General features: G+C 38.5%; 1 protein-coding gene across 1 annotated transcript; it reads left to right on the top strand.

Moving 5' to 3' along the window:
* The first annotated feature begins 13,415 nt into the window (after window positions 1-13,415).
* On the top strand, window positions 13,416-21,896 carry STEAP1 (six transmembrane epithelial antigen of the prostate 1). Its single transcript, XM_008585606.1, has 5 exons — window positions 13,416-13,573; window positions 17,038-17,149; window positions 18,139-18,645; window positions 19,254-19,418; window positions 21,545-21,896. The coding sequence occupies exons 2-5, from the start codon at window positions 17,069-17,071 to the stop codon at window positions 21,800-21,802; spliced, it is 1,011 nt and encodes a 336-aa protein (XP_008583828.1). The 5' UTR covers window positions 13,416-13,573; window positions 17,038-17,068; the 3' UTR covers window positions 21,803-21,896.
* Window positions 21,897-27,669: the final 5,773 nt, after the last annotated feature.

Genomic DNA, 27,669 nt, shown 5'->3' with positions numbered 1-27,669 from the left:
CTGAGGGTGCTATGTTCTATGTGCAGGAGGAATGTGAGACAGATCCTAAGTGGCAAGCAGCACAAACAGTGGAAGAAAACTGCTTTATGTTCATCAGAGCCCCTTTTTTTCCTCATCCTAGGCACATGCTAGCCTACATTTTTCCAACCTGCCTTACATTTAAGTGTGACCATATAACTATCCCATTGGCCAATAGGATACAAATGTAATTATGTATATCAGTTAAGTTATAGGCATGGCCCATAACAACCTCCCAAGGTGATCCTTCTTCCCTTTTCCTATCTGCTGGCCATATTCAGAGATACAGAGGATTCCAAGGTTCTTGGGAATGGAAGAGCCACAGAATTAAACATAACAAAAGCCTGGGTCCCTGTATAACCATGAAAGGAAAACAAATGGTGAGGAAGGGACCATCAACAAAGAGTAGGAAACTTTTAGAAACAAAGGATATAAGTGATGTCAAAGCAAAAATTGAACTGGACAAAGTTAGACAGGAAAGGAAGAGTTTATTCAATAGGGAAGAAAAGCCAGAACTAAGTCTGAGCTCAACTCCACCAAACAAACGGTGGGAGAGATTTTAAGAGCTAGGGTAGGGGGATCACAGGTTACCTGTCTTTGCTGATTGGCTTTACCTAAAAGAAAAGTAAACTTTCTTGTATGTTTATGACTGGGGTAGTTTTACAACTTGGAGCAAGCCAGCCCACCAAAGTTAGGCTACTGCCCTCCCACAGAGAGTGGGAGATTGGGGCCCTGGGGAGCTTAGGGGGGTGTTAAGATTGTCTTGATCAGCCGTCATATTGAAAATGCCTAACAACTTCTCAGGAGACTGGATGAAAATAGGCCCACAAGAAGGGGCACAGTTGTGAAATTTCAGAATACTAGGAGGAATCAAAGATTAACAAGTTTCTACAGAGAAAAAAACAGATCACAGACAAAACATAAGGAATTTGGATGGCTTTCGCCCTCTCAAAACAACACTGAAAGCTAGAAAACAATGGAGCAATGCCTTCAAAATTCTGAAGGAAAATAATATCCCACATAAAATTCTATATGCAGTCAAACTATCAATCAAGTGTGAGAATAAAGTAAAGATTTTCATACATGCAAAGTGTCAATTCGTTTCTTCAGCCCTCTTCCTCAGGAATCTATTGAAGGGTGCGTTCTACCTCAACAAAGTTGCTCACCATGAAAGAAGAAACTTTGGGGTACAGGAAAGAGAAGATTACAGGAAAAAGAAAAAATAAAAGAATCTCCAGGTGATGGTGAAGGGAGATTTCAGGAAAACGTCTGTGTCTCAGGTATGGGGGGCAACCAGTCCAGAGTGCAACATATCAGGTAACATTTACAATTCTCCAAGATGGCAAAATTAATAGAATACCTGAGGCATCAAAACATCTAGGGAGGAGATTTTAACAGGTGGTGCCAAGTTTGGAAGTGAATGAATTTTAAGTATATTAAAAACTAAGCAAGCAAGCAAACCAAAAACAGATCACTATTAATCCTTGGGAAAATAAAAAGTTGTATAAGAAAGGAAGAGTCATCATAGTATATAAAATACCTCAGCTGTGAGTAGGGTTCTAGAGTTATAATATAATTAGTGAATATTTAACCAAAACTACATTGAGGGAATGGGGGATAGGTAGGGTGCATGTGTGGTAGGATTAGGGAACAAGAGAGAGCTAAATCCTAATCTACCACAATGGGATATCAATATATAATAGGAATCTATAAGTTATTTAATTATTGCCTCTGAAAGACAGAAAGGGAGCAGAAGAGACAAGGATTGCTAGTTTTTGAAGGGAAAAAAAGCCTTATAAAACTATTTGACTATTAAACTGTGTGCATGTATAGTTTGATAAAACCACCACTAAAATAAATAGAATAGAATAGAGTAGAATAAAAGGAGAGAAAGAGAGGATTTTCCTTACTTGATATTAAAGTATGCTAGTAAGCCATTGTATTCAAATCAATTTATTATTTCATACTAAAGGACAAATAGTGAAACCCCAAAAAAGCTAACTCCAATTAGATCTCACTATATATGGGGGTTTAATTATGAAAATGGTGGTATTTAAATTCTATAGGGAAAGAATATATTGGCATAAGTGACCATCTATCTGAAAGAAAATAAATTTACAGCCCTATATTCAACGATATATATAAATAAATTCAAGAAGGATTAAAGACTTCAATATAAAATTAAGCAATAAAAGGAAAAATCTAGGAGACTATATGTATATAACTGTAAATAAGCACTTTTTTATAAAAAGCTGAACCCATTTAACTTTATAAAAACAAATTATTATATATGGCAAAAGACTCCCTAACAAAATCAATAAGACATAATGTTTTAGTCCATTTTGTGTTGCTATAACAGAATTACCTGAGACCGGGTGATTTATAAAGGAGAGGTTTATTTGGCTTACGATTCTGGGACAGCTGCATCTGGCATAGGCCTCAGACTGCTTCTACTCATGGAGGAAAGTGGCAGGCAGACAGTGGATACAAGCAGATCACCTGGCGAGAGGAAGCAAGAGAGAGAGAGAGAAGGTGCCAGGGCCTTTTTAAGCAACGAGCGCTGGCAGGAACTAATAGAGCGAGAACTCACTCATTAAAGCCCCCGCCCCCAGGGAGAGCATTAATCCATTCATGAGGGATCCACCCCCATGACTCAATCAGTTTCCAACACTGCCACATTGGAGATCAAATTTCCACATGAGTTTTGGTGGGGAAAACACATCCAAACTTCATCACATAACAAGTTGGGAAAAAATATTTGTGACATATGTTTCAGATAAACTGTTAATCTCTCTGATATCAGAGGTCCTCAAAAATTGATAACAAATCACAAACTAATAAAAATAGAAGTAAATGATAGGAACTGATAATTTACAGAAGGGCAGTTCCAAGTAGCTGATTAACCTCTGAAGATAAACTTGAACTTTCAGGTAGTCAGAGAAAAATTAAAGTAGCCATATTATGAGATTACGTAGCCATCAAATTAGCAAATTCTTTGTTTGGTAAAGCCTGCTACTGGTGGGGCTGCCAGGACAAGGCATTGCTAGCAAAAATGTAATTTGTTAAGAGTGTTTTTAAGAAGTAATCTGGCATTATCAATTAAACTTAAAATTCTTACAGCCTCAGACCCAGCAATCTCTTGCTTGGATATCTATCGCATAGAGATAAAAATACCAGTGAGTATGACTCTCAGTACAAGGATGTTTATTACAGCAATGTTCGAAGTGAAAAAAGCTGGCAAGCTAGAGGGCTTTTTAGTGGTGCCACTGATGCAAATACCTGTTTTAATATGTTAAGCCACAAAAATTGGATCAACACACTCAGTTCCATTTAAACACTGTCCTTGACTTATCAAGAAAGCTAGCATTTTCCTTCCCTTCTTCTTTACACCCTGTGTCTTGATTTCATCTCTCCCAAACACTTTCACATCTCTGACCCCATGTCAGCAAAATCCCTGGCACCCAAAGAGATAGTCACATGCCCGAAGCTTTTCATCAGAAAGAAATTATTTCTATTTTCTACACGCACCACTGTTCCCTCTGGATCTATTGTTTCCCATTAGACCACACCTCCTTCATTAGGATATTGCTTTGAGATTCCAGGAAACTGAGTGACAATTATATGGCAAAAAGCAGCAATATCTAGTATAATCCTAGTCACATATAACAATATCTATCTGTCTATCTTCCTCTGGAAAGACATACCAAATTCTCAACAGCTTAACTTCATTTGGTTGGTGGAATTACCACTCATTCTTGTTTTCTGTTTTCTGTTCAGCGATTTTCACATTTCATTCAATAAACATGTACTTTGTAATTAGAAGCCACAATAAATATAACTTTTTAAATAGTATTATCACAGTTCCAATTTTCTTCTTTACTCATATTGGTGTGGGTATATGAGAAAGGGAGGGAAAGTATAATCTTTTTTAAAGATATTTATTTGAATAGTAAAACAAACAATATAAACAATGAACAATATGAAACATATAAAATGAACCAGGAAAATGCTAGAGCTACCCTACATCTGAGACTACAAATGAAAATCCTAAATGTAATTTTTGAAGAAAGGCTCCTATTTTGGCAGCCTCTAAAAACCATTGAGAAACCATTCAATGGACTACTCTGTGCTTGCTTTTGTTCAATTGCCATGTATATAAAAGACAGATGCTAATATATCTACATAAGTGAGGTGTATAAGCACCTCCAAAAAAGACTGAAAGATAACTCATATTAGCCCATAAAATCAAGTTACCGTTATTCTTATTTGGGAGCTTACTGAGAAATAAGTCCCTATAATGTTATACCATAAGTTAAGATAATAGAAAGCATCTGGAAGAGATCACACGCAAAAGAAGCCATATTTCTCTCATACCAGGGGAAAATCATATTACATGTAGCCTTTCTAGGAAGAGATGTGTTGAATGCACCATGAACTTGAGGATACTATGCCAAGGAGAACTAAATGTCCATGTAAATTGACCTTTGGATTTAAAGTTATAAAACCTTGCCTTCCCTCAATTCCATATGGTATCATATTTCAGCATTTCAAGGCTCTAAGGTGAGCTCAAATAATACAGAAGAAAACTATCTCAGTCTCATTATTACAAGTATCCTGATTAACACAAAGCAATGTGAATAGTGGTAAAACACCAAGAGAATCAAAGTCAGGAGTCCTGGATTCTAGACCTTGAGCTGTCACTAGCTGACCTTGAATAAGTTGTAGAACTTGTTTTCTATTCCGTAATGTTGTTAAACTAGATGATCTCTAAGTCTCCTACCAGAAACTCTAAGGCTTTGTGGCTGATTTTAATCAGAACTAAGGAACTAAGCTTTTTCAGCCTAGCTGGATGCGGTCAAGGGCCTCCCCTCCTCTGACACTCAGTCCCTCAGTCCCTCAGTCCACACAGTCTTCCTTCACTCTTCATTGCCGTTTCCTTCCTCCTTCTCCCAATTCCTTCCTTCAACACTACCATTCATCATTCTCCAATAATAACAGTATTCATTGAACACTTTCTATGTACCAGACACTGTGCTGAGCATTTCACATTCATTATCTCATTTAATCTTGACAACCACCTATGAAATGGGTTAAATTACTTTCTCATTTTACAGATCATGAGCCTGAGATTTATAAAGATAGTTTTTAATTCACTCTACCTATGACTTCTATAGTCCAGTGTATACAATAGAGTAATCATTAAACTCTTTGAATAATTGATGTCCTTTGCCATGGTGACAAAAATAAAAGGGTCAAAGGAGTGATCTTTGGGCCAGCCCAGTGGCGCACTGGATAAGTGCGCTGCTTGGGAAGCGTGGCGGCGCTCCCGCCCGAGGGTTCGAATCCCACATACAGACCGGTTCCCGCTCACTGGCTGAGCGAGGCGCGGGAGCGGCACCGAGGGTTGCGATCCCGTTGCCGGTCCCCGGTCCGGTAAAAAAAAAAAAAAAAAAAAAAAAAAAAGGAGTGATCTTTTCACAATGTCTCAGCTCACTACTGCTGCTCATAACTCTTGAGCCAATCCCTTGAGTGATGTCTGAGATTTAAGTGGGACTGTTAAAGCTACTTGGGGAAGGAAGTGATTTTTCTAACTGCCTCCCTACAATGAACTGCATAGATCACAGAGTGTTTCAGCAATAACTGGAGTCTGGGTGTAATACGTCTACATTGATCAAAGACAAGACTTCCACACCCACAAAAACTAACACAGTCATGCACCTCATAACAATGTTTCATTCAATAATGGACCGCATATACAATGACGATCCCATAAGATTATAGTGGCTATACTATACAGCCTAGGTGTGTAGTAGGCTATACCATCTAAGTTTGTACACCACACAGTCCACGATGTTCACAAAAGGATGAAATCACCTAAAGATGCATTCCTCAGAATGTATCCCCATCCTAAATGGTGCATGACTGTAATTAATAGGTCAGGAGCCAGGGACACATATTTTGGCCAGAGTGACTTTCTCCTTTTTCTAATCAATTGACTACAAACTGTTCTTGCAAATATTTTAAACTCACAAAGATGTGAACATTAAAGAACTATGATGAGCATTATATTCTGGTCGTAAAGAGTAAAAAGGTTCTCTATCCTTGAGCACATTACTTATCCTCTCTAAGCCTCAATTTCTTCATTGGTAAAATGATGAAAGTACTTATTTTCAGGGGTTTCTATAAAGATTAAGTAAGATAATTTATGCAAAGTGCTTGAAATGGTAAGCATTTAATAAATATTAGATACAGATGTAGACATGGATAACAAGGGATAATTATCAGATAAAGATACACACATTCATTCAAATAAGCAAACATAGATGATAGATAGATAGATAGATGAAAGAAAAAAAGAAAGAAAGGGTAGATAGGAAGACAACAGATAGATAGATGATAGTTGAACACACACATAGAAATGAGCCTAAACATACAGTGCCTGACACTTACTCTAAACCTCATGAAAACTATTTAGACCCTGGAATACGCTCACATACCATAAGACCAACTGAACCACAAAGAATGCCATCTTTCCCTCTTTCCAGTGAGTTTGAGGAAGTTGGCTAAAACAATATAAGCAGAAAGCAGTAGCACCTGAGGCCCTTGATGAGGTTCATTTTTGCAGAAAAAGGCTCTGGAGCCACCTTGTGGCTGCACAAAACAGCAGCCCACCACCAAAGCAAGCTTCCCGGAAGCTGAAGTCTCAGCTCTCTGAAGGCCCCTTTAATACTAAGACAGTTTCCTTGACTGTAATTGGAAGAACCCTATCCCATCTCAGATGGAAACAGTGTGTAAAACTTGCTCTGTTGACCACAAACCTATTTCTGTGTTTTTTTTTTGTTTGTTTTTTGTTTTGTCTTTTGTCTTTTTTTCCGTGTCCGGCAACGGATCGCAACCCTCAGTGTTGCCCCCGTACCGGACCGGGGACCGGCAACGGGATCGCAAGCCTCGGCGTTGCTCCCGCCCCTCGCTCAGCCAGTGAGCGGAAGCCGGTCTGTATGTGGGATCCGAACCCTCAGACGGGAGCGCCACCGCGCTTCCCAAGCGGCGCACCATCCAGTGCGCCACCGGGCCGGCCCATGTGTTTTTTATTGAACTAACCCAACTGACTTCTCCCTGTGAAGCTCACCGCACGTTCTTAAGGATTCTGCAGTGACCAATCCACAGCAGAGTTAGGCATGTCACACTACTGACAAGAACATGACGAGACAAGAGCTATCATAGAGGTGTGAACAAATGAAGTAGACAGAAACGATGGCTTCTGAGAAAGCCAACCAGAATAAAAAAGCCAGACTGAGGAGAGGCCTATAACAAGCACTAAGTGGGAGAAAATTCAATTCAATTCAATTTTTTGAGCTCCAGCTACTGTGAGTCATGCTCTCAGCTAAGGAATAGACATACAAAGATGGCTAACAGTTAAGAAGCTCACCTAGGAGAAATTTGTCAGGAACTACTAAGAAATCACCACCAGTACACTGTGTTAGAAATTCCCTGGCTAGCCCAGTCGAGCAGTAGGTCTAGGGGAGGAGCACTGCTACATTTATAAGTCTAATTTCCGGGCATAAACATATTGCTAGGCCAAAGGAAAATATAATCCTTATATATAACCTCTGGTTTGAGGGTAAGAAACAAGTCCCCAATTTTTGCAGTTTCAGAGCCCATACCCTCCGTCCCCTTCAGCTGGTCCTGACTAACTCCCATCAGCCGTGACCTCTCACTGTCCTTGCCCCCTCCCCGCAACGTCATTTTCATCTCAACTCACATTTCTCTCCGTTCTTCTAATCCATGAGAAAGAGGTGTCCCTGCTTCTGTTCAATGATAATCTTTCCACCATGCTCTGGGTTTCATCTCTGTTCACTTTTCCCTACTACCTAACTCCATCAAGTATTCTCTTTTTCATGTATCTTCAATTTCTTTCTTTATGTAGTTCTCATCCTCTCGGTCTATAAGGAGACTCTAATCTCTCTCACCTTCAATGTGACATCCGCCAGCTTCTGCCCCAACTCTCTCCTTCCCTTTTTATCCAACCTTCTTGGAAGCTATAGTCATTGTCTTCCCTCTTTCCTTCCCCATATCTTCCTTGATGCACGACAGTCTGGTTTCCCCCTCAATAACTGTTCTCCTACACTTAGAAGAGTCCTCTTAAATGTTGAATCCAACAGACTCTTTTTTTTACTTCCTATCTTAATTGACTTTTTTATAGCACTTTATGCTGTTCACTACTTGCTCCTCCTTGAAATTATCCCCAAGGAACCCTTCATTCAATAAGTATTTATCAGCTCCCCAGTATATACTTTGCTTCATATTAAGCCTGAGGAGCCAAATGGAAAGAAGTGGTTTCTGCCACCCATAAGTTACAGTCTAGCAAGAAAGGCTGAGTGCAAGGCATGGGGAGAGCAGAGGAAGGGGTTCTCCTGCTGAACCTTTCCACATTCCCTTTCCCCTACAACAAAGGTCTCCCCAATTTTTTATCACACACCCTATCTGTGTACGTATTCCCAATATATTTACAAATATACTCATATACATGTATACTATCATCTGCTAATAACTCAAAACAACAAGGTGGGATTTGTAATTAGCTCTGGTGAATGTAAATCCACATTTCAAATAGGCCTTTGGATGACTGCCAAAAAATGACTTCATAATGAAGCCGATAAAGAAATTAAACTTAGAGTAAGAAAAATGCCAGCTTTGCCACCTTCTTTTTGTTTACTTATGCTTTCATTACAGATGTTTTCCTTCAAACTGCAATTTCTTTGCAAGAATCTTTTAAGCGACTGTTTGAGTTGAACTTATCTTACAGGATTTAGCAAAATGCACTTAGTAAGTGTTTATTAATAGATTTCTCAGGAAGGTTAGAAATGCAAGGTGTTGTAAGAAACTGGAAACGCTTCTGAGACGTGTTCTGTATCACTGCACAAATGTTACACTCTTAGGAATATAATAACTCTGGACAGGTAGAAATTTATGGAACTTGATAGGTGCTACCTAAAACGGAATGTATCCTGAAAGAAGAGGGTTATTATTTGTAATTGGTCAAAATAAGAGAAAATATATCTTTGTCTTCTTAAAGCTCCTAGCATTGGTTTTTAGTTACAGTAACAGCCTTTCTCTTTTTTATTTAAAAAGAACAGCAGATTCTATGGTAGCAAGGAAACCCAAGCAGTGTTCCCACTGAGTATTCCTCATGTCCAGGCATACCTGGAGGGTCAGCAGGAAGGCCAGGTGAGAAAACTTCTACACGAGAATGTTCACAGTCAGGACACATAAGAGGTTGGTTTAATACTAATACTCAGCCTCCAGTATAAGACTGAGCCACTGACTAACAAGTTTGCTGCTGAAACCCTCAGACAGGCTTCAGAATGAGCAAGTCACTCAGCTGAAGGAAGGAAGAAATCAAAGTGCCCAAGTTTGGACGGACGCAGCAATTAGAGTTGGAGGTGAGAGCGTGGTGGAAACTTCTTCTTATAGTAAAATACTATAAGAATGTGTTATCCCTTCTTCTATAGTAATATACTTTAAATGCTGCTTGTGCAACTTCTGCCTCAATTCTTATAAGAAAATAATCTGCCTTGAACTTGTACTCATTCCCTTTTCTGCAACCTGGATCATGGATGTGCCCGTGCCACAGCTTCAATTTTGATGCCAAGGACAGTGCACTCAGAGACAGTAGAACAACAAGATGGAAGGAGCTGGGGTCCTTGAATGACCTTGTGGAGCAGAATGACCCTACCTCTTGAATCCTCCCAATTTGGTATGGCCTGAGGAAATTTGATTGATTATATGTGGTCATAGAGGCAGTATAGCACAGTGGAAAGAGCAATGGAGTTATATAGACTTTGGTTGGAGTCCCACCTTGATGTCTAAAAATTATACTTCAATTTTTCAGTAATTTCAATCAAGTTACTCAAACTTTCTAAGCTTCAGTTCATCTATAATTGCTATATAGCAGGGATATCGAGAGAATTAAATGAGGTAATATATAAAGCCACATAACACAGTCCTGGTAAAGAGTTGTCATTCATAAATAAGAGTTATCTTTCCTTTTATCCTTTCTTCTGGAATCTCAAATCTAGGAGTAATTAGGCATGGTTCTGGCTTGAGACAGAGTCCATTACTAAAAATTTTAGGTTCAACTCTACCAATTAGCCTCTTGGACTCTCCAATGAACCAGCTCTTCCTATTCAATATTCTCTAGTCCCTATCCTCTGCAACTCAAGACATCGAAGGCCTGTAGTTCCTGTGACAATGGCAGAGAGCAGAGATCTTGCCATTTTTATCTTTTGTATCTCTCGTAACTTAGAGATTGATAGAACAGACTTTTTGTAAGTGTTTTTGGAATGTGGTTTTAGCCCCAGTCTCAATAAGGTTGTATAAACCTGGACCCACAAGTTGCTGGAGCAGAAAGCAAGAAGAAGGGGATATGGACTAAGTAAGGTGGATAAGAGACTATTCCCAATAAAACATGTAATAAATGGATGTGGGCCCACAGCATTGGTCTAAATGATGTCTAGACATTCATGGGTTCCTTATTCACGTGCCTTATACAACCTTATTGAGACTGGGGCTAAAACCACATTCCAAAAACACTTACAAAAAGTCTGTTCTATCAATCTCTAAGTTACAAGAGATACAAAAGATAAAAATGGCAAGATCTCTGCTCTCTTAGAGCTAACAGTTTAGTGAGGGAAACAGAAACACATATAAAAATCAACAATACAGACACTGAAAATGGTTGAAATTTATCAGACAAGGTGGGGTCTAGACTAAGCTACTATAACAAAGAGAACCAAGATCAAGTGGTTTAAAGAAGATAGTTTATTTCACTGTCATGTAATGTTTGATATGGACATGTGAGGAAAAGAGAAATTGCCTAGGATGAGTAATATTATGAAGGTGGTAAGATCTGTCCTCTTGGTCCTAATGCTTCTTTTTTCCCCTAAGATGTAAGCCCTTCGCAACCTCCCAGTGTAAGGGTTCAATATCCTAGTATCATTCACTATGCCAGAACATACTTTCAGGAAAGAACTAAAATATTCATTCATAGTTGTATGTAAATAACTGATAAAGCTTAATGCGGTACCATTTCCAGGGACCTCGGCCTTTTGATAAATCATATTAGATTTAAAGCCAATAGAATATATTTTGTTTTGGAATTTTGAGCATCAGTGAGAAGTATTTGGCAGAGATGGATCTGTGAACTTCAAAATAAACCACCTATTCTTAAAACCTACCTTGAACAGATGTTGACTGTTGACTTTGTTGGTGAATAGGCAATAAAGGACTTTGAGTTGGGGGGAAATATATGGAAGAATTTTTAAAACCTTCAGTCCCAAGGGTAGACCTTCTCTCTACCCCCAACTACTTTAATAGACATTAGGGAAAAACTGAACACATAGTTTGAAGATTACCCTACCTGCAGATCTTGAACTAGTGAGGAGAATTGAACATATGAGGGTGGCAGAATCAGAATATTTACACAGTGGAGCTTTAGCATATCTGTGCTAAGACAATCATTTTGACAAAATATTTCTCCTTGAACTTTAGGTAATTTTCGCCTCATCCTGAAATAAAAGTCTGATGATTCTTACACAGTAAGAGGTATACCTGGAAATAGTGATCATTATTTGAATTACTGTCCCCTTAGGAGTTAGTTTGACTTCTAAAGGAGAAAAATTAAATATAGTTCTTGTTCATTTACAATTGACTCTCTATTACTCTCTGTGATGATCTTTAATAGAATGTGGTGGTTTTTTCAGGGCCGGCCCGTGGCTCACTTCGGAGAGTGTGGTGCTGATAACACCAAGGCCATGGGTAGGGATCCCTATGTGGGGATGGCTGGTTCGCTCGCTTGGGAGAGCGTGGTGCTGACAGTGCCAAGTTAAGGGTTAAGATCCCCTTACTGATCATCTTTTAAAAAAAAAAAAAAAAGAATGTGTGTGGTTTTTTTAAATTTTACCTTCACAACATAGTACCCCATTTATTTCTAAAATGGCAGTCAGTCCCCATCGAGTTCTAAGAACAGGTCGTTTATTGGTCAGATGAAAGTACTCATGGATTCTAAATTATTATGTTTTTTCCAAGACATGTTACTGTGAAGTCTAATTTAGTATTTGACCCCAAATCCTAGAAGCCTGTTTTTTTATATGCTCTCACTATAATTTAAGTTTATTCCAAAATATTCTGAATGATCCAAATTTGCTTATAACTCACATTTGATTGAATTCCCATCTTAAAATCCTCTAAGTCTTATGAGTGGTAGCAAAACTAGCAATCTGGTTTTAAACATTTTCAATAGCATAATGTTGTTTTCCACAAACCATATACGAGTGCTTAGACATACTTAACAATCTGTCTTAATTCTTTGTAGTCTGTGCTATAAGCACTCACACACAGATTGAACAAATTTTTTTCCAAAACTTTTTAATTATGTTCTAGTTTCACTGGAAATAAGTGTAATATCCTACTTCCACCACAAGGTGTCAGTCCATGGTATTTAATCTTCAAAGGGATTTAAGATCACCCGAGGAAAGTCAATGACTACAAAAAATACTGTATTAAAACATAGGCAGTCCTCGGAGACTTAGCTATGTGTGAATAACAGTCACGAAAAATGCGGTGGAACGTTCATTTTCCTTCGCATTTTCTAACCAGACTAGTCTTGGGAATGCTGTACCCCAAATCCCCAAAAGTTGCAAGTCAGGTCTCAGACCCTACCCTGAGGCTGGCTCCAACACGGAGGAGTAAATCCCCCCTCGCGTTCTGTCTTCCTAAAACTTTTAGGTATTGACAACTTTGCTTTAGTTTGGAATACTTGATTGAACCAGGATATGGGAAGCTGCTAAGGCATGAAGGGAAGGAGTAAACGTGGGGTTTAAAGGCTTTTTCAGCTGGGGGGCAGTGTTTGCGAGGTTTAGGGTACAAGATTTGGACAACGCAGGGAGCAAGTAACAGCCAGTTCATGGAGATGCTGTTAGGATTAAAATGAGCTCACTGTGGAAGCTTGTAAACTCTAAAGCAGCCCATCTCAAAGCGTGACCTGAGAATGCCTTCATATCACCCGGGAACTTCTTGGAAATGCAGAAACGCAAGTCCCTGGGCTAGATCTACTGAAAACGGTGAGTGGAGCCCAGCAGTCGACGTTGTAGTAAGTCCTCCGAGTAACTGGGATACACGCTAAAGTGTGAGAACCACTGCTCTAAAGAATTGCACAAATGTTCGTGACTGGGGGGTTGACGGAAAGCCGAGGGGCGCGAGGGTACGGAGCAGACCTCAGGCGGCGTGCGGGGCTATTTGAAAGGAAAGCGGGAGGGGCCAGACCGCGACGTGGGGACATCCTGGGCTGGGCGGCCGAGGCCTCCGAGGGCGGTCTGTCCACGCAGCAGCCTGGAGGAGGCCGGCGCCGGCAGGTGGCGCTGGACGTGCAGTCGACGAGGAGGCGGGGTCTGCAGCCGGCGAGGCCGCGCTCGGGAGGCTCGGGTGCCGGGCGGGGAAGGCACCTCGGGGCAGCTGCCGCCGCCGCAACTCACGGTCAGGTCACACCGAGGAGCGGGTGAGTCGTCCCTGCACTGGTTCCCTCTCGCCGCTTGCTCCCCGTGTCCGCGTGTCCCTGCGAGGCTGGGCTCTGGGTCCCCGCCCGCCCCAGGGGTGTAGCGGGTCGCGCGCTCTCCCGGGTCTGGAGCGCACCGCTCGGTCGTGGCCGGTCCGGGGGCTAGGGGCCAGGGACCCACGGGAAGGCTGGGGGCTTAGAGATAAGATGGATTATTCAGTTTGCCTTCAGGTTGGGTTCTGATGTCAAATTTTCCGACTTGGCAAAGACGCCACGAGTTTGCATGCCAACTTTGTATACTTAAAATCATGCGACTTGGTCTTCGGGTTTCCTAGTAACGGGAAGTTTTCATTTTAAGTCCTTGGAACTTTGGTCCTACTCTTTCAGGATCTGGGTGGAGTTTATGTTCCCTCCAAAATAGTCAATCAAGGCTTTAAATAGGTTTGTAGACATAAAATGTACATACACTTCCAAATTCCTTACTATGTTCTTTTTGTTAAAAAAAAAAAAATGCTCTCCACATTCTGATGTTTAATAAAATGTCATTCATTTTTATGAATGTTAAGCAGGGGGTGGGGGGTGAGAGCAATGCTTTAAAAAACAGAACAGTGAGGAAAATATCTCACCTTCACACAGTTAAATATAATAAAGCAAGTCTGCACTTGAAAGTATAGAAGGCTGGAAATGCAATGCAACCTACAATTGGATTTCTTCATATTCTAAACTCTTGGATGTAAACATGAGTCAGTTGGGCTGTGTCAATATTTAGCAGGAACACCAGCAAAACAGCAATCCTGATACAGCAGAGCAGAACAGTCACATCAGAAATATGCTTCACTTTTTAATGGGGATGAAAGTTCAAGAAATTTGGGTCAAATTCGGAGTTCCTAACATCTTAACACTGTGCTGTTTCCCGTTATGTTGTTTTAAAAAAAAATTACTGTAGAACTTAAATTATATATTTGGTTACTGTCTGCTGGAAACCAACATATTTTACTTGACCAATATTTAATTTTCCTGGTTTCTGGGCACAAAGTTGACTGTGGGGCACACAGTGAACAAGCTTCCTCACTGCCATAGGCTTTTCTGTGGCTTTTCTCTTCAACATGATCTTACCATGCTGACAAATGGCTGGGTACCTCTCCAGGGCCACTCTGGCTTTCCACCCAGACTCACTACCTAGTGGCCCTCAGTCAGCAAACACTGCCAACCTGATGTGCCAGGACTCGGTCTAGAAGAGAGCCTTCACCTTTCTCATGCCACCATCTGTCCATAAAACTTGTCTTCCTTTAGGACATCACAGTATTTGTTGAAATGTCTGCCTTCTCTCCTAGACTGCAAGGTTTTTGAGAACAGAGGCTTTATCTCATTTAACTTTGTATTCCTATTGCCTGACATCATTATTCACAATATAGTTAATGAATTAATATTGAATAAGTGTAGATTTATATGTTAAAATCTCTAAACATACTAAATTACTTCTTGTATTTGACTACAGTAGATGATACTTCTATTCCTAGACTCCTCCCCCCAAACTACTCTATTTATGTTAAATCATCAAATGACTTGGAATAAACCTTCTTGAGCAAAATAGATTGTAATTTTCTCCAGAACAGGCGCAGAGTCTCATTTCTGTTTTTGCTCTTTACTGTCCATCTTAGATTGGGGTTTATTAATACTTGGTGATTGGCATATGCTTTATTCACAGTTCTTTCAAATGCCAATGGTGAACACCCAAGTCAAACTAATTTAAGCAAAAAAGAAAAGGTATTGACTGTGTAACTGAGAAATTCAGGATCTGGTATCAGGGACTCTAAATACTCGAAATGTGCCACCAAGACTCTTCTGTCTTTCCCCATTTCTTGTTCTGCTTCTGTGTGTTGGTTTTCTTCTGCTCTACTGAAGACATCTTTCTCCTTACAGCATCGAGAAAAAAGCGTGGCAGGCTTATACCATCCCAACTTAACAAAATGTTAAAGACATCTCCTTTCCCTCATCCACTTTCACAGACAAATATCAGAGAAGAACTATAATTGATTCGACTAGGGTTATGTGCTATCCCTAAGACAATCGGGGTGATCTGGGAAGTAAGAAACTGTGATTGGCCAAGCCTGAGTAATATGCCTATTTCTATGGCCAGAGGATGGTTGTTACTGTAATTACCAACCTTCTGAAACCATATTGGATGGAGGACGGGCATTCCTCCAAATAGAAGAAATGTTTTAAATCAGAAAAAAAGTGGGAAAAGAGTGTGGGCAAACCAAAACAACAAATATCCTCATCATGAATGTTCTGAAATTTCAAAGTAGATCATACCTGGAAAACATTCCAAGAGAACCTCAACAAAGAAAATGGTGGCATTATGTAAAGGTGCCTCCTCTTTATTCTTTGTGAAGGTCAAACCTTTAAAACTTGGGGAATGTTTTAAGTATTTTAAACAATTACTGGAAACAACTTTCCACTAGATAATTACAGGTGGTCTGAATTTCAGAACACTTAGAATGTTTTCTGTCAGTCCAATTGTTTTATAGCTCATCTGCTTTTCTCATTGAATCTATGAAGTACAAATTGGAGGTGTATTCCTCTGGAAATAAATTTAGAACTAATAAAAACAATGAATAATATTGTGACATCATAGGTTTCCCTTTCCTAAGAAATGTTACATCAAGCCTGGATGAGGATCTGTGAAGGTTGTTAAGGAAAAGATTCCTTTATCAGATAAGAAACTTAATGAAGTTACTCTCCACAGGGTTGACCAGGAGAGTGGGAATGTCAATGATTGAGCACAATTTAACACTCTCACTGGAAATCTACTAGCAATTCATGTCTTACCAACAAAGACCAGCCCATTATTCAATGAGAAAATGGCACTCTGGAAATATGACCTTGTGGTCCTCTTTGGCACTATCAGGGTTCAACTTCCAAGAGGATCAGTTTTATTCATTAACTAAAACCTAGAATACATTTCCCCATAAAATCAATTAATTATTGTTTCGGATTCCAATATCAACCCCAAAAGTCTATTGGACATATAACTTCTTGAAGTATAATTTTATGTCAGCTATCTCTCACCTCCATTGATAACATTGTTACTCTCAAAAAAATGCATTTCTAATTCTATTTACCTTTGAGGGGAGTTGGCTTTCCTCTAAATGAAAACCTGAAGCGAAATTTTCCTAAAATAAAAGGCAACGTCTAACCCTTTGTATTCCATATAGACACGTAGGTCATTCATTGCACAGATAGTTGGACAAAGAGCAGTTACTCTTGTCATAAGAGCATTGGTTTGAGACTCTTACAGATTATAATGTGAGGTTAAATGTGTAAATAAATCACTATCTGAATGTTAATTGTACTTTCTCTGCCACTGTAGTCTTTAAGTGAGTACATTTTTCATATTGTCTCATCAAACATTAACATCATAAATAGAATAGACTTGAAGAGGATAATTATTTTAATTTTTATAGGTGGCTGAAGCCATACTATTTTATAGAATTAATGGAGAGCAAAGAAAACATCACAAATCAAGAACTTTGGAAAATGAAGCCTATGAGAAATCTAGAAGAAGATGATTATTTGGTAAAATAATAACAATAATAATTAATAATTTAAGATCTTTAAAATAATTTAAATGCTGTTCCATATCTCCTAGTGTTGTAAAAGTGATTTTCACTCTAGTTTGTTGATATCTTTACTCAAATTCCTGTCACTGATACTGTGATGGGTGAAGAGCAGTGTGGTAAATATGAGAGAAATATTACCTTCACTGATTATCGGGGACTTAGCTGAACAACCTCAAATGGTTCACTAAAAATCCTGGGTCTTGGTTTACCTAGTGACAGAGTTGGACCAGATTATCTCCAAAGCCCTTCAAATTCTTTCTAACAGTCTAGGTTCTAAGTTTTTTTTTTTTAAAAAGTCATCAATAACTGTATAACAATAGTTTTGTAAGCAAGCATTTTTCTCATAGGCACTCTGGCAGCTTACCAACAGATCGTTATGCAAATTGATTCACTGTTTAACCAACTAAATCCAGTTTTGGATAAGAATCACTTTTCACACTTTTGGTCAACCACGGGATTCGGTGTTTCTTATCACATTATATGACTGAAAAAGTGGCAGAAAATTTTGCTTCCAAACTCTTACCTTTCTAAATGATCTCAGTTGTTGTTGTAACAGAAATTATTTATTTTAATCTTAATTATTCTAACAGGAAAAATTATTAAGAAATTATAATCATAGACTCTATAAAAATAATAGTGTGCTTAAAATAAAATCATTTCATTTTTCAAGTTGACTGTCTTACCCGTCTAAAGCATGTATTTCTTTTGTCTTAAAGACAAATGAGTAACAGAAATGAATAGGGAACCCAATGTAGCTAAGCAAACCTTTGGTCAGTGATGTCTTCAGCATAGTCTATTATTCATAGTCTTCAGATTATTGGATAACCAATATCCACACTGCCCTTATTCACTAAAAAGCACAATGATCAAGAAATAAGTAATTAATTTAAGAGAAATCCCATTGTTTTGTTCAATTTTAAGATGTTTTTTTTCTTTCCATTGTAGAATAAGGACACAGGAGAGACCAGCATGCTGAAAAGACCTCTGTTTTTGCATCAAACAGCCCATGTTGATGAATTTGATTGCCCCTCAGAACTTCAGCACAAACAGGAATTCTTTCCAAAGTGGCGCTTGCCAATTAAAATAGCTGCTATTGTATCATCTATAACTTTTCTTTACACTCTTTTGAGGGAAATAATTTACCCTTTAGTAACTTCCCATCAACAATATTTTTATAAAATTCCAATCCTGGTCATCAACAAAGTCTTGCCAGTGGTTTCCATCACCCTCTTGGCATTGGTTTATTTGCCAGGTGTGATAGCAGCAGTAGTACAACTTCAGAATGGAACCAAGTACAAGAAATTTCCACATTGGTTGGATAAGTGGATGTTAATAAGAAAGCAATTTGGGCTTCTCAGTTTCTTTTTTGCTGTTCTGCATGCAATTTATAGTCTATCTTACCCAATGAGGCGATCCTACAGATACAAATTGCTAAACTGGGCATACCAACAGGTAGGATGACAATGTTGAAAATATTTCTAAACTAAAAAGTCTAAGTCACCTAACAAATTAATCTTTTTTTTTTTGTAACATCAATACCCCAAATCCCTGTTAAAACTCTGTGTTGAGAAAGTAATCTGCATTTTCAAATTTTTTATTATAATTTCATTGGGCTTGGTTGTACAGTTTTACATTGAGGAATGTTTTTTAAACTGAAAATAAAGTACAACTTAACAACATAAAAAAAATGCTTTTTCATGGATAGAGCCACATTTCAAACTTGTAGCACCTTTACAAGATTACTTTTTAATGCTGATTGTTTTTATTTTCTGCTTATTTACCACACATGCATGCATGTAAGCTATCCAAGTAAGCCATCAAAAAATTATTACATAATTAATAAAACTGATTATACAAATGTTGCATTCAAGGAAAGAAAGTAATGTAGCCTATGTCATTTCTTTTAGAGGAATGCAAAAAAAAAGATAAAGTCATAAATTTGTGGAGGCCTCCCTCGTTATCAAAGCCTTCATAGTAGACAGAGGAAGTACAGAAGGAGATTTACATGTGGGAAATAAGTGTTGTTCACATTCCTTCTTTCCTCTTTCACCTTCTGGTAGGTCCAGCAAAATAAAGAAGATGGTTGGATTGAGCATGATGTTTGGAGAATGGAGATTTATGTGTCTCTGGGAATTGTGGGACTTGCACTACTGGCTCTGTTGGCTGTGACATCTATTCCATCTGTGAGTGACTCTTTGACATGGAGAGAATTTCACTATATTCAGGTAAGTGATATATAAAATAACTGGTCCCTCAGAGAGGTAAATCTTTTTGGGTTTATAATATCAAGTATGTTGACTTTACCCCATAAAAAATAAAAAATGTTTTCTAAAAGCAAAGATCCCGCACTTCTTAGAATTAGTAACGTGTTCTCCTGTTGTTACTGTATTGCTTCTAAAAGAGTGTTTTCTAGACATAAAGGCATTGCTCAAAGAAAACTGTTCTTTCTAATATTTGAAACTTATTAGATAATTTGCTACCCACCTACTAACTACAAATGTGATATTTTAGAAATCCAATATCATGAGGTTTATTAGTTTCTCAAAAACTAACAATGTTATTTTACCTATCCCCTGACTTTATTCATGCCTTTTAAGCTAACTAGCCTTGTACTAGACAGAAAAAAAAAATCTGTCCTTGAAATATGGAGTTTTTATCTACCAAAGGTATTCTAATATCTAATTAGAAAGGCTGCTTTTTCCAAGTTACATTTTATGTAGCTTACTCACTTGAAGTGTCTAAATATTCTTGGAATTCAAAAACTATCTCAGATTTACTGAAGTTTATCTCCTAGTGGTAGATTCCACTTAAAAAGAATGATGTGCCAGAATTCGGAAGGGGACCTGTGTCTAACAGTTTTCAAAGGTCTGAGTTTAATTGAGTCATAAGCACTGCCAAGATTTTTTTAAGTTGTATAGCTTTATCTTTTATGGGTGGACATCTTTGGAAATTTCCACAAAGTCAGACATTCCCCACTATCCTTTCTACATGTTCACACATGTACTCCAACAGACACTTTATTATGGCATCTGATTAGGCTGGAAAGTATGTCTCTAGCTGAATTATTTCAGTGCAGCTTACAGAGGGTAACACATTCTCCAAGCACAGTATTTTCTAATTTTGTAAGTTCAGCCTGATAGCCATTGGAGTTCTCTGTTCCTCATTAAACAGCTTTCTCTGACATTGTGCTGCCTGTCAGACAAATGCTGAGTATTCTTTTCAATTTAATTAGGAATTCAAGCATTGCATCTGGACAACTGAGTCCATTCCACTATATACACAGCACCTAGCCCATAAGTATACAGCATATTTACATATTTACATTTGGTAAAATTAATCTTTGACCAATCACATATATTTTCAATTACTAGCTCAGAAACTTTTCATTTAGAATCTGAGTACTGGTTACACTGTGATTTACCCTGAAGATTCAAATCTTAAAATATAAACTTAGCTATTTGATTATATTCGTTGGGGATTAAGAGTGTGGCTGAATAATTGTGAGTTTGATTCATTCTGGCAGGCTAATGACCATTTCCAGTAAAGTGCATAGAAGTCAAAAGTCAGCTAGAAGAGCTGTTGTCAGAATGCCATATGATTACATAGGTGAACAACTATTTTTAAGCAACTTTATCTGTATGATGTCAAAGCATTCCAATGCAAGCTGAAATTTTTCTTCTTATCTCCAGATTGCTCTGTTTTGCTCAAGCATTGAAATAATCGTCAGTATTTTTCCATTTTATCAGAATGTTTGATTTTTTTAAAATATAAGCCAAGCTCATTTACTTCAGTATTCATTTAACAAAATCAGAGTGAATCTCATTAGTGACCTTCGCTTGATAAAGATCACTAAAGTCAAATTGATTTTTGCAGTAATATTCAGTCAACCCACCAACATTTATTGAGCACCTAAAATGCAAATCACTGTTGATCCCGCAGGGGTCCTGTGATGAGTAAGACTCAGTCCCTGGTTTTAGATGTCTCTTGATAGACAGAATTAAGGCAGATGCACAAAAGACAAAGCACTTATGGCATGAAATGCCATAAGACAGAGAAATAAAGTGGTGGAGAAAGGGAAGGTAGGGTGGTTGATTACCTGACACTGAAAGGAAGACTGAATTTTCTCAACCTAGCCTAGAGGAGAGAATATTACCTAAAAGTAAGATGGTAAGGGGGCACATGTAAAAAGAATAGAAGGATGTGAAAGGACAATGCTGAGAAATGTGATAGGAAAACAATCATAGATGAATGAAAGGATTTCCAAGCAACAGAACAGATTCAAATGAGATAGGATAGAATAAACTCTTGTCGAATCAGTCTTCACCAAGGTAATTTTGTTTTTCTTTTGCAGAGCAAGCTAGGAATTGTTTCCCTTCTACTGGGCACAATACATGCATTGATTTTTGCCTGGAATAAATGGGTGGACATAAAACAGTTTGTATGGTATACACCTCCAACTTTTATGCTGGCTGTTTTCCTTCCAATTGTTGTCCTGATATGTAAAGCTATTCTATTCCTGCCATGCTTAAGGAAGAAGATACTGAAGATTAGACATGGTTGGGAAGACGTCACCAAAATTAACAAAACTGAGATGTCTTCCCCCTTGTAGAATTACTGTTTACACATGTTTTTATTCAACATTGATATATTTTATCACAAACATTTAAAATTTGTATTTGTTAATAAAATGATTACTTGATGTATCTTTTTGTTTATAGGTGATGAGTTTGAAATATGTATATTTCCTTGCAGATTTGATTCACAGCAAAAAAACTGATTTTTAAATATTCATCTTTAGTACATTCTCTATGTTTGGTAAAGCTAAGTATAACAAAGTAGTCACATCTGATTTGTCAGACTGAAGGGCATTATAAATAATAAAAGGCCTTGAAATACCAGTCCTTGCTACTTATAACACAGGTATCGTGAGCCATGAAAACATATATTGTCTACATCTCCAAGACAAGTATATCGAGTACTTATGATTGTTGTTAAAGAACTCTCATTTTCATGTAACTAGGTTTTGTTCATGGAACACCTATCTGAAAAAACACACTGACTGTGTCTACACAAGTAAAAACAACAGAGTAATGTCAGATACACTTCCAGGTGAAATTAAACTCAGGCAATCTAAAGTAAAATTCAATAATTTCCACCTGAATTATGTACAATGCAGTTGAACTTACTTTAATACATTGGCGAAAGCAGACCATGAACCAGTTCCTGAAAGATCCAACTATATATCAGCTGTCAGGACTTGCTATGTACTTCAGAGACTTCTCGTAATTAGCAAAAGTAATCACAAGCCTTATCTTTTATACAGTTAAGTAATTTATTATGATTAAAGACAGTAGAGCTAATGCTAATGGTAAAAATCAGGAAAAACAATTAGTACATTCACTGAGAGGAGTCCAGTTTTTCTATTTTTACTTCTATCACAAAAGATGACTATTGATTATTATGTGGGAGCTAAGGAGCCTCCTCACGCATAAATTTGAACTCTAAGAATTGGAATTCAAACACAGAGAGACATGTTTGCAGATAGTGAAGAAAGGAGTTGAGAGCAACACAATTGGAGCCAGAGCAGACAAGAGTGCTTTTGAGAAACAATTTGCTATAAGAAGAAATGGGCTCTAGAATTGCAAACCAGATTCAGGAAGGGGACATAACGATAAGACCACTTAACTGAGTATGACACGTGTCATACCATAATCAACCAGCTCTGAGATGCAGTAGTCAAGAACCTGCACTTTCACCTGCATGGCAAAGTGCTGGCATCTCCAGTACTGAGAAGGAGAAATGGAGTTCCAACCTTTCTGTTATAGAGGCTGCAGCTTGGAAACAGTTCCAAGCTGAAGTGGCACCTCAGTGAAGCTTTCAGGGACAACAGCTGAGTTCTGGCTTGGGTATTGGAGCTCTGTCTCTGTTAATTGTGGTAATAAGCAACAACAGGCCTATTCTGAAACACAGAAAATAGCCCTTTGGTAATTCTCAGGGATAGAAAAAAGGAAGTCTACAAGGGCCTTAGAAGTAAGGCACAAACATCTAGATTCAATCTGTAGTCATAGATTGGTAAAAAAACTAAGCCATTCATTCTTCGTAGTTTTCCTGGATTTTTTTACAGTGGATGGGTAGTATTGTTATAAGCAGCAGAAAACAAGTTTTTCTTAAAAAGAACAAATATAGGGCCGGCCCGTGGCTCACTCGGGAGAGTGCGGTGCTGATAACACCAAGGCCCCGGGTTCGGATCCTATATAGGGATGGCCGGTTTGCTCACTGGCTGAGCGTGGGGCTGACAACACCAAGTCAAGGGTTAAGATCCCCTTACCAGTCATCTTTAAAAAAAAAAAAAAAGAACAAATATAGGGCCGGCCCGTGGCTCACTCGGGAGAGGGCGGCGCTGATAACACCAAGGCCCCGGGTTCGGATCCTATATAGGGATGGCCGGTTTGCTCACTGGCTGAGCGTGGGGCTGACAACACCAAGTCAAGGGTTAAGATCCCCTTACCAGTCATCTTTAAAAAAAAAAAAAAAGAACAAATATAGGGCCGGCCCGTGGCTCACTCGGGAGAGGGCGGCGCTGATAACACCAAGGCCCCGGGTTCGGATCCTATATAGGGATGGCCGGTTTGCTCACTGGCTGAGCGTGGGGCTGACAACACCAAGTCAAGGGTTAAGATCCCCTTACCAGTCATCTTTAAAAAAAAAAAAAAAAAGAACAAATATAACGTTTTGGTATAAGCTTGGAATTTCTTTTGCTCAGCCAACATCTACAGAGCACCTCCCATATACCATGCCAGTGCAAGGCGGAGGATATGGCAAGATAGAAATGACCAAGTCCCTACTCACAGTCTCATAGGGAAGACAAATTTTAGTAGAGCAGTGGATTCTTAGTTTACTGGCATCACTAAGGAAGGAATGACTAGTTATCTTTAGAAAAGCAAAGCTGGGAAGGTATGAGGTTGATCCAGAAAAAGAGGAACCATTTGAGCTGCGTATTAAAGTATAAGTAGTTCTTCAGATAGAATGAGAGGATAGGATGTGATGTGGTATCTTGGAAGGTTTAGTTTAGAGTAACTGAAACAATAAGTGAAGGAAATACCAGATTAGGTATAGACAAAGGCCATGTAGATCATCAAGGTCATTGTATGACATGAAACTAAGTTTGGACTTTGTCCTTCAGGGAGTGGGGAAGCCACCAAAAAACTTTAAACAGGCTTAACATCATCAGATTTTCGTTTTAGAAAGATCTATCTGTAGACTATTCAGGAGATAGACTTGATGATGAGGCACAAAGGGTGAAGGCAAGTTGGAAAACTGCGAATATATTTAAGAAGATGACAGCAATATCTCAGGACAGAGACAAATTCTCAAATGACAGTCATTACAGAGGGGATGGATGAAACAGGAGAGTTAATGGAATATGATAGGAGATAGAATTTCCAGGAGTCCATGATGACTAGGACATGAGTGAGGCAGAGGAAGTCACTTACGGTGGGACTTCTAGGATTCTTCCAGCTTGGATGATTAGGGAATGATGCCATTAAGCAGAATAGAAAATTTTACAGAAGGAGCAGATTTTTTAACCAAAACAAAAACAGTGCATGTTCTGTACATAGTAATGCTGTTTAAAATCATCTCAGTTGCCAAGGGATGAAGTATGGTTTTTTAGTTTCAGGACACACAAATGTAACTATGAAAGGCATAAAGTTGGGCAGTGGGAAGGAAAAACAAGGTATTTTCCCTGCTCCTTTGAAAAGGTTATTTTTTAATAAAACCTCTGATATGGTTAACACAGTCTTGGAGAACAGTCACACAGGGTTTCCCTGGAAGAGAACGACAACACCTGGAAAAATGCTGACTGTGAGCCCAGTGCCTTCCTTCCCCAGCAGAGCCCTCTTTCCTATTCAGAATGAGTCTACCTGGGATTTATTTTTTTAAAACGTTTTTTCAATCAAGATCTTATAATCTTCTATTTAAAAAAAAAAAACTGTTAAAATGATATCTTTTACTATTTTAATAGAGTTACATTTAATGTTGTTTTAAGACAGTAAAAAAGAAATTTATAACCCTGGTGTGTTTTTTAGACCATAGGCTACATGTCTGAGGAAGTCTATAAAAAATGATGGCCTAGTAAGTGGGGAATCTGTAAAATTAAACATTCAAATTAAGAACAAAAATACATAATTTTCATGGTAACACCAACTCTAGAATTTTCTTCCAAGGGAATGAACAAGATGTAGTAATTCCTTTTTTAAAAAACCTGTCTTCAAAGTAAAAGTGTTAGTCAGAAATTTTTTAGTTTGGATTTAATGATAAGTTTTACTTGGTTAATGAGCAGGTCTCTTTCTTTATACCAGTTTTCCCAGGTGTGTTCAAGAGGCACTTTGAAGAGGTGATAAATTATTTGATCTTTTATTTGTTGAAAATAATCCTGTGCTTGAATCAATTAATATATCACTGACTGGTGACCGTTACATATGACCTAAGGCTAAGATTCAGTACCTCTTCTTCTCAGTTAATTCTACTTCTTTGGCTGACCAGGAGTCCTCACATTTATTGCTAGTCAGTATGTTACATTCCCAGAAATATCAATGGGTGCCCATTTTAACTATGCCAAGAACAAGTTGCCAGTTTCTGCAGCTGCAAAATTATTGAACTGGAAGAGACTGATGAGGTCACCTGAACTCTCTAATCCCTTGCCCAGAGGCATCATCCCACTGAAATGAGGCCTCCCTGAGCATGATCTTTGTATTTCTGAACAAATGGAAGAAAAGGAGAGGGGGAAAGGAACATAAGTGCCAAAATCATAATGGTAAGGAATTTGTTGATCTTCTTAGAACCAATACCCCCTCCCACACCTCAGCTGGACCAGGGAGTAACTGTCTGGACAAGATCTTTTCAGAGCAGAGAACTAGGAAGCTGAGATTGGGGTTAGTGATGACCATGCCGTAATGATTGACACATGCCTAATCACATGACCCTGGAAATAATTCCCAACCTACCTTTACCTTGTAACTTGAAGTTGTATTATCACAAAAGAGAAGTATTTGTGGATTTACACAGTGGAAATAAACAGTGTAAAATCTGAAAGAATGGGTTTTGTTTTCATTTTTTTAATAGAACCTTTTTGGGCAAAATCTCTAACAAAAGCTCAGCTCGTAACAGAGGTCAGACTTGAAGTGGACCAGGAGCCCTGCCTTTCTGTTGCTTCTTCCATTCTGCTCACAAGCCCTTGTGACAACTTTGGCTCCACAATACACAGGCTGAAAACCCCTCCTTATTTATACAGATGAGGAAACCAAGGCTTAGAGTGGTTTAAGTTACCCAACTTTCTCAATTACTAATTGGCACATGTATGTCATCAAGCCTTGTTGAATTAAATACAGTAATTTTGCCTAGCCATCTCTTTATATCAGGGACTGCTTATTTGAAAGGCAAAGAAACCTACTCAAACTCAGTCAAGGGGAGATACTGATACCATAAAGGGGAACGCTGATATAATGCACAGATAAAGTGAGTCAGCCTCGTAGGCCCTGGAGCTGGGATCCCACAGGACTAAAACTAAGTGCCTCTGCTTGTTTTGTCTCTTCAGATGGATGTAGTGATGCTGTGAAGTTCAAAATGGATTCTCTACCATTTTCCCAAATTGGGCAACTAGGTCAACAGCTGAGAACCAAAGGTGCTAAATAGTCTGCATTCTAATTTTAGAGAACAACCAGCTGTGGGGTCAGAGGGTTAGTGAGAGGTGCTTTTCAGTAGAACCAGCACTACAACCACTCACCTCCTCACTACAATACACATAAAAGAGGACAGAGGGAGGGGTAGAGGTCTCATTGGGTCTGGGAAGTGTAGCGTTGATGAACAGAAACTATGCCTGCATCTTACTTCACCCATGAGGGAAGAGAGCACAGGTTAAATTCATTACCTACTAAAGAAGATGAACTGGACTGGAAAATAATATACAACTACCACACTACTAGCCTCACTTTAAATTTAAGATCACAGATGTTAACTGGACTGCCAACACTGCCTACTGTTCAGATAGTCCTTTAGTAAATCTGTTTATCCTCTTGTTAAAACTATTACACACTTTCCTTCTGTCCAAACCAACAATAACCTATCCTCCTACACTCAGTTCATAAATTTTCCTTAGGAAATAGATGCAATCAGAAGATAACTGTCTCATCTCCTCACCAACAAATCCATTTACCAATGCATATGCATCTGGTACACATATCCTCCGCCTGTTATAACAGGAAAATTATCCCTACAAAGTCAAACTCTTCCATTTCAGCACTGGATCCCATTCCCTCTTGTACTCAAAGAGTTTTGCTCTTAAATTATACTCCTCTCTCCTGTCACCAATTTACCCCTCTCAGCTGTATTATTCCCAGTAATACACAAGAATTAAATAAATACATACACAGATGGATAGATAGATAGGACCAATGTCCCCCTGTAGTTTCTACTCAT

The sequence above is a fragment of the Galeopterus variegatus genome, unplaced genomic scaffold (assembly GCF_000696425.1).
Source record: "Galeopterus variegatus unplaced genomic scaffold, G_variegatus-3.0.2 Scaffold3639, whole genome shotgun sequence".
In the NCBI taxonomy this organism is placed as follows: Eukaryota; Metazoa; Chordata; class Mammalia; order Dermoptera; family Cynocephalidae; genus Galeopterus; species Galeopterus variegatus.
Note: the sequence above shows the minus strand (reverse complement) of the source record. Positions and strands in the feature narration are given on the sequence as shown.